Source organism: Monopterus albus, unplaced genomic scaffold (genome assembly GCF_001952655.1).
Source record: "Monopterus albus unplaced genomic scaffold, M_albus_1.0 scaffold373.1, whole genome shotgun sequence".
NCBI lineage: Eukaryota > Metazoa > Chordata > Actinopteri > Synbranchiformes > Synbranchidae > Monopterus > Monopterus albus.
Genome location: NW_018128253.1, coordinates 51,174 through 63,004, shown reverse-complemented (window position 1 = coordinate 63,004; position 11,831 = coordinate 51,174). Strand labels below are relative to the sequence as shown.

At 39.5% G+C, this 11,831-nt stretch overlaps 2 protein-coding genes across 6 annotated transcripts in view; one reads left to right on the top strand and one right to left on the bottom strand.

Moving 5' to 3' along the window:
- The window catches only part of ckap5 (cytoskeleton associated protein 5), a 67,187-nt gene extending 63,290 nt beyond the window's left edge, over positions 1-3,897 (bottom strand). For 3 of the 5 annotated variants that reach the window (XM_020585657.1, XM_020585658.1, XM_020585659.1), the window contains exon 1: positions 3,539-3,732. The gene's annotated coding sequence lies outside the window, so the exon portion shown is untranslated. The other 2 variants (XM_020585655.1, XM_020585656.1) reach the window with 2 other exon arrangements.
- Positions 3,898-6,296: 2,399 nt separating this feature from the next.
- The window catches only part of cstpp1 (centriolar satellite-associated tubulin polyglutamylase complex regulator 1), a 22,151-nt gene continuing 16,616 nt past the window's right edge, over positions 6,297-11,831 (top strand). Inside the window, exons 1-6 of the mRNA XM_020585707.1 lie at positions 6,297-6,570; positions 6,712-6,814; positions 7,761-7,891; positions 8,463-8,547; positions 8,755-8,840; positions 9,050-9,257. Of these exons, the coding sequence (XP_020441363.1) occupies positions 6,489-6,570; positions 6,712-6,814; positions 7,761-7,891; positions 8,463-8,547; positions 8,755-8,840; positions 9,050-9,257 (695 nt within the window). The 5' untranslated portion in view covers positions 6,297-6,488. The remainder of the gene's footprint in view (positions 6,571-6,711; positions 6,815-7,760; positions 7,892-8,462; positions 8,548-8,754; positions 8,841-9,049; positions 9,258-11,831) is intronic.

The following is an 11,831-nucleotide window of genomic DNA, read 5'->3' as shown; positions in this document are numbered from 1 at the left end:
CGGGAAACACATGTCTACCATCTGCACTGATTCAGCCTTCAGCTCATCTCCTCCAGTAGTCTGATTATTAACACAATATTAAGCTTCCAACTTTTCTCCTTTCATTTCCAATGGGAAAATTTTGGTGAAAAAAGCTGAATTTATGAAAAAGTATAAAAGTTATAAAAAAGTTGAGTACACGCCATCATGTCCTTAAAAAGCTGAACAGTTTGATACTAGAATGGGTTGTCTAGCTGAAAGAATGTGGGAGAAGATGAGCGGCGAAAAAAGTACGGAAGAAACTATAATAATAATAAAAACAAAAAGAGTGTGGATGCTCGCATCCACACTAATAATAATAAATAATTGGATAACATATTATCCAATTATTTTTTATTATTATTATTATTATTATTATTTGGATACTGAGTCAGCATCCATACAATAAAGAACAGGATAACATGGTATGGGTGTCAGCATTCATACAATAAAGACCAGGAAAACAAGGTACGGATGCTGACTCAGCATCCATACAAAAACTGTAGATGTTTGCTGTATTATTAACTGCCATAACCATTCTCACGACTGGCATGAAATACATATCACAAATGGAGAGGGGTTTTTCAGCTTTCCAGCTTGGAAGAAAAACAGTGGTACAAGTAGCTGAGTTAAAGAGGCTTCACATTACGTAGGCAGCTGCTGTAACATCTTCAGCAACATTTGCTGAAAGATGTTAATCTGCTTTTGACAATTTCACAGGGGTAAGTTATCAAAAGCACATTTAACGGTTATGCATTCACCGCTCGCTGTGCATACATGGTATAGGGATGTAGCTACAGAGCCGACTATGCACACCTAGTTGGCTGCATAGCTACATAACTAATCAGAAATGTCTTGTTCAGGCAAACCAATGTATGAAATGCTAGCGTGACATCCCGACTGGATGCTGTCGGCACAGAAGTCAAAGCACTGCACACCGAGCAGTTAAATGCTCGGACAAAGAGACAGTGAGCTCTCACAGTGAACACTGCCCCTGCACCTAATGTAGAGGACACACTTCAGAAAGTGCACCTCACGGTCTTTATGGAGACAGTGACCGAATGTGTGTACGCACCATACTACTGAGCATGGTGCTCCCATGCAAAGGCGGAAAAATTATTTTTCTTGACAAGACTGTCTGTGTGTTGTGTTCCAATATTGTTATGAAACCATAAACCAGGGTTTCTCATAGTCCGGATTCTGGTCTGGACGGCTTCCTTCCATAGCCCAAAAACATGCAGCTTAGGTTGACTGGCAACTCTAAATTGCCCATAGGAGTGTGTGTGGTTGTTTGTCCACATGTCAGCCCTGTGGTAGACTAGTGACCTGTCCAGGGTGGACCCTGCCTCTCACCCAAAACTTTGACAGTTTAAATCTTCCTATGAATTAGCAAACAAGCTGTGAGATCTATAACACAAGAGAGAGCTACTACTGAAGCCTCAGTCACACAGTGGCATTTTTTCCCACTAGGCTTAAATGTATCTTGTCTTAGAATGCCTTAACATGGAATGTACACTCGCCGGCCACTTTATTAGGTACACCTGTAACACTTCCACCTTAACATCTGGTCAAAGGTCAAGGTTAAAGTGTTTTTCATATGCACAGTTAGGCAACGCGTTTCTCTGTACAATGAAATTCTTACTTTGCCGTCCACATGAATGCCACACAATACAAGTGAAATATAAAGTAGATGAGCAATAACATCTAAATAGGCAGTAACACAAATCTAACACTTGTGTTTATGAAGCTCAGAATGTTTCAGTTTTTGGTGAAATTGTCATAAATGTATAAATTCAATTGTATGTTGTTTTTTTTTTTGTTGTTTTTTATTGAGCTCATAATTAAAGGCGGTGTTCATTGTATTCAGAGGTTTCTATATTTTTGTCCTCCCCAGCTACATGCATGAGGGGGTCAGAAAATTAGGAACATCCACTGATCTGCAGACCAGAACAGCTGGATTCAGTCATCTGAGAGCAGACAATTGTGATCACTCAACAACAACTGTGTATAGATTTGGAATAACCCTTCTCTCTAAAGGGACAAATGGACCAACACCATGGAACATCCACTATTTTATTCAGGTTCTTCCTTTGATTTGTCAACTGTCCATAGTTTCTACAGCCACTTTAAACTCTCATTTCACAGCATTTGCCTAATTTTACAATTTGACCACACTACTGTGACACAGATGTTATGAAAAGAACCAATACAGTTACACTAGACCAGTTATCTCAACCTATAAATAAAAAGAGAAACTGCAATACAGAAATGCCAAACAAGGTCATTTATAAACACCGCCACCATTACGTACTCTGCCTGCCAGAAAGCACTGATATTCAGCTATAAAATATGCCATTTATATATCCTGGTCATATAGATTATAAAAAGGTCAGGGGGAAAAAAATCATAATGTTAGGGTTATCGCACAATTTAACATCCCAAAACATCAACACTAGTAATTGAGCCTCTTCAATGGGAGAATGTATCACTCACTTTCACCTGAAACCATCAACATAGCATTGTTTACCGTAGACTCAAGGAGGAGCAATGGGTTCATATTTCATATTGATTCAACCCAGTCTGGTTAAAAAGGCTAAACACAATATGCGCATCTCTGCAAAATACTGTCACCTTAGAAGCAGTATTACAGATGAGCCATGCAAATTTTGACTTTCAAGTAGATTATGGGCATATAGATCCACCGACCAAACTACACACAACCTCTAGATGTGGCGCTCCAGAAAAAAAAGAAAAGGCTAATTCCATGGGACCTTTATGACTCATAAGATGCATTATACATTTAAAATCACTACATATACATACTGTTTTTAAAAAATCGGTTTAGGATAAGCGTCTTATTGTCGTTCATGGCTCTATTAATAGACGCTTATCACTGAACTGATAACAGAGCAATAAAAGAGTAGATATACGTTCGATTACTGCAACATTATATCACAAAACTCACATTTCAACACATCATTCTAGTGTGGACGTGTGCATGAGAAAGGCAGCAGTGAACGCAAGGAAGTCTGTCTGAAATGTTTGCCTGCATACAATAATGAACACGAGGGCTTCAAATATCACTGAATTTATGCTAAATACATTAAAAAGTTAATGTGCTCGTCCATGTGCTCCCAGGTCTGTGCACACTCCATCCACAGCTAACCTCACCTCAAGGGTAATCAGAAACTAACAGCCAGTTGAGGTCAGTTAGGTGAGCAGCGTTCTTTGCCAGCTGTCCTGTCATCTAACGCTAACCATTTCACTGGTTGGCACCAGCTGGTTTTCAATCTAGCTCGAACTGGGAAAGGGCAGCGTTTTATCAACTAGCTAGCTGTCGATGTCAGATGAGCGCCATTAATTAGCTAAGTGGCGACAACAATTGGTATACACGACAGTTGCTAACCCGCTAATTCTGGTTATAGCTGCTTCAACAAAACTACAAGCAGTCATGTTCACGACAGAAATGTAGGTTACTGGCCTATGTGTGACAAATGCATAGGGTCCGACAAATACTCACAGCAAGACGTAGGAGATTGGCAACGGCCCAGTAGACGCCGTTAGCGGCTTAGAAACAAGGCTAACCTTCTGTCCGCGCCAACACAGCCAGGCCTAACAACGCAGTTCACAATAACAGCTGCAGAAACATAACTACCTGGCATACTAGTTGTGAGTCAAATACGAGCTGTAAATAAAATAAGAAATTAAATGTATATAGTTAAAATACCTGTTTACGTCTGTATGAGACAATACAACGTTAGCTGTCCAGTAAGATGTGGCCGATAAAGAGATCACTACAGAGAATCCTAGCCGAGCCTTATACAAACTCTTCCAGCGCCACCGACAAGACAGAAACGAAACTTCCGGTTCAAAATAAAACCAGCAGTTGCAATGTTCCCATTTAACACGGAGTATCGTATTAATTAGGCTATATCGCGTTTTAGTGGTCATTTCAAATAAATCAATATGGCAGAATACTGATTCATCTATTTATGTATCTTACTATGGATTTGGGACATTTAACTCTTATTTTAAATACAAATAAATATCCGGTCTTGAAGTTGCTTCCTATGTCCAACTTCTTGAAGCTTTTTGAAATGCCTCCAAGGGCGGAGAGACCGAAGATGGGCGGATATAGAGACACCACCCTGACCACATCATTCTTGTGTTGTATCAGAGACACGTAGCGTCTCGGTGCATGAAGTATCACAGGCAAATTAGGAAACGAGAATACAGAATACTGGATTCGAGTGTAACACAATTACATTTTAAACGTTAGCTATGGTATAATTGACTTCCTTATTTATTTATAGACAAGCCATTGATTGGTTGCATTTGAACTATGGTCCGCCCCCAAGGTATGAGAGTCTTTTGCTGATTGGCCTATCACATAGTCGCTTATCCTTGGAAGAGATTTGCTTGGCTGGTCTGAAATGAAGCCCTCCCTGTAATTATGGCAATCTTTCCGTTATTGGTGTATTGCACGTATGGTTGTATTCCAGGTATGGTTGTAATACTTTGTTCTTCAGCGCCTGTAGCTCACAGAATTTTTTAGTTGGGATTCAATTCAGTAATTCACTAATGCAAGAATATCACAGACCTTGAGAGTTTATGTCAAATACATGATGTTCCTTTGTTACAACCTACACTTCTACTGAGGTACCATAGGCTGTAACACATGCTGTGATTCAATTGTAAAAATTAGTTTTAAAAAAGAGACCATACATATGCTTCACCTGTTTATTCTCTGTGACCTGACCATTAGTCAAATCCATTTTTGTATGACTGTGCATGTCTATGTTCCATGAATGTATTCTTGAACCATGGTTTATTCTTAATCAATCCTTTTTCAAATAGCTTAGTCTGATAATTCATTTTATGATTGAAAATAGGGCCAGAGTATGATTATATTTGATCAAATTTCAAATTAACCATGGAATTAACTTTAATTCAAGACAACTGATATAACCTGTCATTTTTATTTTAAACGGTAATCTCAACTCTAAACATAAAAAGTTGCTACCTAAATGTTGTCGAAACTGATTTATCAAATATGCTGTTATTGCACCTGTGATTAGATGCCAAACTGTATTTTGTTGCCTTGTACTTGTACATGTGCAATGACAATAAAGTTGAATCTAATCTAATTATTTAAAAAGTATATTTGAAATATAATATTTTTATTTATAATCTATTGGCCCATTACCCGGCCCGGTACCAATTGATCCACGGACCGGTACCAGTCCGCGGCCCGGGGGTTGGGGACCACTGCTGTAAATGGTATTGTATAAGTTGGAAGTTTACATCGCTGGTCATAGAAAAGATGGTATTACAAATACTCTGCCCCTGTCTCTGCTGCTGCTGCGGTAGAGTGCATGGGTGAAGTAGAGGTTTTATTAACCTCTAGAGTCCCTGCGTCCTCATATGAGGACCGCACAGCTTGGGTTTCCAAAGCTCAGGACTCTAGAGGTTAAGATAATGCTGTAGAATCTTATCATAGCTTTTCATTTTTCATTGGGAGTTGTCCCATCTATGCCTTATTTCAGCATCCAGCCCATCTTCAACATTTCAAGTACAGTATTCTTACCATACTCATTCACATGATTTGTTTAAACCAGATACATCCATGATGGATGGTTAATGCCTAGGCATGGTGCCCCCCCAATGATTCATTCCAATTAATTAATCACAATTAATTGCGTTAATGCGCAGGTAGGGTACGCTGAAAAGTGAATAATTAACATGTTAATAGAGCACTTGGCTCTCAGAGTGCAGGTTTACTTGTGGTTCCTATAGTCCATAGAAGTAGAACAGGGAGGCTATCAAGCTCCTCTCCTGTGGAACCAGCTCCCAGTCTCAGCTCAGGAGGCAGATGCCCTCTCTACCTTTAAGAGTAGACTTAAGACTTTCCTTTTTGATAAAGCTTATAGTTAGGGCTGTATCAGGTGACCCTGAGCCTTCCCTTAGTTATGCTGCTATAGGCCTAGGCTGCTGGGGGCCCGTGATGCTCTAAGTTTCACCCTTCACCTCTCCTCTCCTCTCCTCTCACAGGTCACATTGCTCACAAATCATTTCGTTGAGGCTGAAACATCAAAGTGTAGTCTCCTCTCCTGTCCTCCCCCGTGTACCCCTCCTCCCCTAGAGAAGTAAATACATATTAAATACATCCATGGGTACGCGGTAATACAGTATCAACAATGCCAACTGCCGTAAAAACCCTATGACCAAACGTCGAAGAAGAAGAGAAAAAGCATAGGAACCCCTGTGCGCTGTATTTTCCGGGGGTATTTAATTAATGTAACTCACAACATCCCGCTGTTTCAATGGAAGTACACCATGTCAGGATCACATCCATGGTTAGGACAATTTGCGCTGTGTTAGCTAGCAAAACGCCGAGACTACATGGAGGACATCACTAGGTTGTATGTGGCAGTTTGCTGATTGTAGCTGTATACATCTCAAGCGTATTCATGATCATTTCAATGTTATCTCTGGAAACAACGACCACAATGAACCGTTTTAATCCCACCGTTCCCCTTGACGAGTACCTCGGTAGGTTCTGTGTTAGCTGTGCAGTATTAACAGTTAAGATCTTTAGCTGTTGCGCATATTTTCAGTTAACAGCCGCGAGCTGTCCAGTCATGTTTCTTTGAAGTTACTAATAGCGTGCGCATGTATTTATTTCTCTCACAGCGGACAGCGATGTGTTGGTCTACCTGAGCGATGCAGTGACCCAGCTGCTGGAACATAAACAGGAATACACCCAGTTTGGGGTGATCCGCTACTTTGCCGAGTAGTATGTTGCACTCAGTATACAGTCAGTCACCCAGGCACATATACACAATGGGTTCTGGACGTTTGGACAGCAGACCTGGGCAAACGTTTGACTGACTGATGTATGGCGTGGGAGGCTATTACAAACAGAATTACAGATCAAACTGGAAGCTGACTACAAATTGGCATGCGTTTTCATACTGTAATTCCCCAGACAGCCAACATCAGGCATGTTCTTTATAGGTATAGTCATCCTGTTATTGTTGTGGAGGCAGGTTTCTTTTGCAAGAAGCATATCCTTACTCAGAGCTAATATATTCATTTTTATTTTACCAGGAAGTCACACTGAGATTGAAATCCTTTTCACAAGGGAAACCTGGACAATATTAGAATACACAGATAAGTAAAATCATAATAAAACACAAACAGAAAAAAATCACAACAAGAATCATATGATTATTACTTTACCTAACAATAAACATTGGCGCGTCTGAACACATTTCTGTGTATAAATTAAAAAAACAAAATTCCTGCTTGTGCATTGCCCGTGTAAATGCAGAAAGTTGGTGATGCACATCTCCACTTTTGTGAGGAATGTACAGTGTGTTGCTACCACTGTAGACAGTGAGAAGTCTCCGTAAAACCAGGTCACATTTCACTTTAAGAGATGGTTAGTGGAAATAAATGCTGTTTTGTGAATTCTTGTATTCAGCTAACCGATAATGATAATTTTGAGGCAGGGGAGCATTTTGTTTGGAAGGCTGAAGGTTTGAATCTCGGTGCCTGCAGTCCACATGTTAAAGTGTCCTTGGGCAAGACACTGAAACCCCCAAGTTGCCCGTGATGGCGGCGCGTACGCACGCAGCAGCCCAGGGCCCTCAGCTCCAAATAAGATTTCATTGTACGTGTTACAGTGACTATAAAATAAAGCTTTTTTCTTGTTTCATTTTGTGTCTGTGTGCTTGTAGTTTCAGCAGTGTGAAGAACAGTAATCATGTTCTCTTCAGAGAGTATAACTACATCAGAGCCACTCCTCATAACAGAGCCTCCTTTATCAGAGTCTTCTGGAGGTGCTACAGACAGATTGGCAAGAGTGGAGGTGAGTGTTAGATGTAATTGCCAATAAATTTCATAGCTTGATAAATTCTGTGACTTTTCAAACCTTGTGGTAACACTCAATGACCATAGGCCCCTCTAAGCAACCGATTGAGGATCTGAAATGATGCTGGAGCAACTCATGTCAGCAAAGAAGGGGAAGACCTGTTGGAGGTTCAAGTGGTACATGACTAGTGGTGCACCTTGACTTTGCAGTATTAATGCACAAACATGGTCTAAATGAAAGAATTATAAGATGGAAACCTCAAGTGCAACTTTATCACAATAGTCAGTGTCTGAAGCCTGCAGAGCAACATCTGGATAAGCCAGAGTTATTTTGCAACAATTTCTATTTGTCCACAGCTGCCCAACATATGCTTCTTCCAAGTTTAAATAAAGACTTGAATGAATTAATATTAGAAAGTCACTTATACAGCAGTATACTGTTCTTAATAACCATTAATGAATTATCTGGCAAAATCCACTTAACTGGTTGCTTTGTTTATCTTTTAAAATCAGTGATTTTCTGTTGTATATTCTGTAACTAAACTTATTTTTGTCTTGTTGTGTTCTAGACTTACTCTCCATGCTGGAGTACAGGTCTCTGCTGCAGTTATTATGTCCAGACTTCCCAGTTGAGATGGTGCAGAGTGCAGCCAGGTCAGTACACATACAGGCTACAGACAACACACTACCCTCTTACACTTTACTACAATTCATTACAGTATTTTAAAACATACTGTTCATGTTGTGTACCCTGCAGACTTCTCAGTTTGTGTAAACAGTTCACACAGGTTTTTTGTTTGACAGGTCGACACTGCAGTGGCATACACTGTTGTTAACATATTTTCTTCTCTTTGCCTGTAGAATTGTTCTGATGGATGACGCCGTAGATTGTCTGATGTCTTTCTCTGATTTCCTTTATGCCTTCCAGCTGCAGTTCTTCTATCAAGGTACACTCTTGAGGAAATCACACTGCAGTGATTTCTGTGGTCGGATATCTGATAACAATATGATAACAATGATAGAAACCTATTAACAAGAAGTAGTGTGGGAGAAATCATTATATCAGGAGTGGACCATATGGAGTTATATTCAGTTTATCAAAACTCACAATTTAACCCGCTGACTTCCAACTGCATGTTATGCTTTGTGTCTGTAGAATTCCTGGACAGTGTTCTTGTGATCTACCAGGATCTGTTAACAGGGAAGAGTCCTAACACGGTTATTGTCCCCACCTCAACCTCGATTGAGCAGCTGCCCTCTGTGGCTGCAGAGGAAAACAACAAGGGGGGGCAGCAGCAGGATGGGGTGGAGTCATCCACTCTGGCTCAGTGTATAGATGCCCTCTGTGACAGGTTCAAGCACAGGTAAAACACATTCACATTCCAGTTGTCTTTCAGTAGGACCACCCTCTGGAAACATACTCTTTAATAATAGGATGCATATAATATTGACAGTAAAAGAAGTGACTGCAAGAATATGGAAGACCAGAGAGACCAAAACATTGCCATCACAAGTCACACATTGTTAATATGTTGTTTGCATGTAGAAAAGTGTTGTTAACATGTTGTCATTGAGAAATTTGTCAAAATATTGGACGTTAGCAAGACAGCGGGACAGGTCAGTGAAGACAAAACAATGGTTACAGGACATTTACAAAGGAACATGGGCTAGAACATAATGAATATAGTATATTGGTTTTAATGTGGTTTGTGTGTGTGTGTGTGTTATATATGTATTTATATATTAGATTAAACTCTTGTCATTACACATATACAGGGTGGGTGAAAAGTAACTAGGCATTAAAAATTGGCTATAGAACCTGTAGTATCACTGGAGTCATGATGGAAACGGTCTCTAACTAGATGATAATAAATAGGATTTCGTATGAAATTTTTAATGCGTAGTTACTTTTCACCCACCCTGTACAAGTACAAGGCAATGAAATACAGTTTAGCATCTAACCAGAACAGCAGTGCAATCACTGCAAAATCTGGGGAGACGCTGAGCCTCACATTGTGCACGCGCTGCCATCTTGGTTGCAAATAATATAGTGTATACAAGTCTGAAGTAGACATTTTGGAAGTGATTTTTTATTCCGAGGGACTCAGAATATTCATAATTAACACATTAGACCTATGATTCTAGGGAATGAGAGCAGCCAGAAGACTTCCACATGCAAACTACTCTCTGGACTGTCTCTCTTTATCAGATGTAGATCCCTGATCCTGTATCCAGAGACCCCGAACCCCTCTTTCTTGTGATTTTACTGCATTAGAATGCACATCTTGGAGTCACACCTCTGACCTTATACAGTATGTTTAAATTAACTCAAACAAATCTGAGACATTTGCTTCCATCTAATCTCTTCAGTGTCCTAGACAACAAAACATGGGAATGCAAAAGAGAACCTCCCTTACACTGGGTAAAATAAGTATTGAACACATCACCAGTGTGTTTGTGTTCCATATTTTAATAATAATGATAATCATGATTCCAATAATAATGAAAACTGTAATATGATGACAATAATAATAATAATAATGGGTTGTAAGAATATTATGGCAGTTGTTAGTAGATACCAGGTGGGATATATGTAAAGAATATAAATGTAATGTGATGATTATGAACATAAAATAATAACATTAAAGGTAGCAATACTAATACTAGAGCTGCCACTAACAACTATTTTTCTGTCGATTAATCTTTCAACTAGACTGTTTAGAAGAAGAAGGCATGAACACATTACACATATAGTGACACCCTCATTGCAGAATAATTATAGAATAAGAATTTCTCATTCACTTATTCAGTGGAAATTCTAGGGTAGCAGGTAGACGACTTTATAGTTTTAATAACGACTGTAGCGGCTGAAAGTATAGAAAGATATTAAAAACCTCTGAATACTAATTGTCATGTAAGAAACATGAATAGACTGCGTCTTCCCCCACACGACCACATACAGTCCCAAAGTAGTGAAATTAATTCCAACAGGTAACATAGCACAGACAGTAACATCATGGGTCATTAACCCTTATGCATCCCTAAGTACATTTTTGTTGTCCTTTTCACTTTTTTATTTTCAAGCCAATTTGGCTGTGTTGAATGAATGTAGCTCAGACTTGCCAAATGATATTTTTTTCTTTTAAATTTAAAATTGAGGTCTTGCTTCCTTAAATTGGCCTAAAGTAGCTAAGAAAAAAAAATTCATCCAAATATCAATGTCCAGACATTTTTTGTCCCATTGAAACCCATTAAAAACGCTATTTTTGATGCCATATTTATCCTACAATAAAGTAATGCACCGCATCATTCCTAATGCATTTTGAAATACTTGGTCCCAACTTGTAATTTTGATAGTCATCCACCAGATGGTGACATGATTCCATTTTCGAAGCCTGCAGCCAAAACGAAACCAAAATGCACTTTTTCCACTGTTTTCTTGCAAGGGTGACTTGCTAATAATGAAAGGATTTGATAAAGTGCATAACAGTTTTGATGTTGTGTTGATCCAGTGTGTCTGTGCAGATTCTCAGTCATCCAGGTCATAGTAAAATGAAATAACCTTAGAAAAAACAACTGGACTTAGATTTCTAGATCGAAGACGTTTCACCTCTCATCCATTAGGCTTCATCAGTTCTGACTGACTGGTGTTGAGCCGGAGATATTTATCCCCCTCAGTGGTGTTTCAGTCCTTTGAAGGCCAACAATGTCCCTTAACGACTGAGTCGTTGCAGCCCAGTATCGGTGAGAGTTGTTACCTGTTTTTGAAACCTCCCCTGTCGACCGACGCCTATTGTCCTGGTGGGCATGTTTGGGCAGAGATCTCAAAACAGGATTGTAGATGGAAGACAAGTTGTGTCTTAGTCCACCACCCCTATTTAGTGAGGGGTGTTCTATTTGTACAAAAATAGCTTCCTTAACTCCTCTCTCAAACCAGC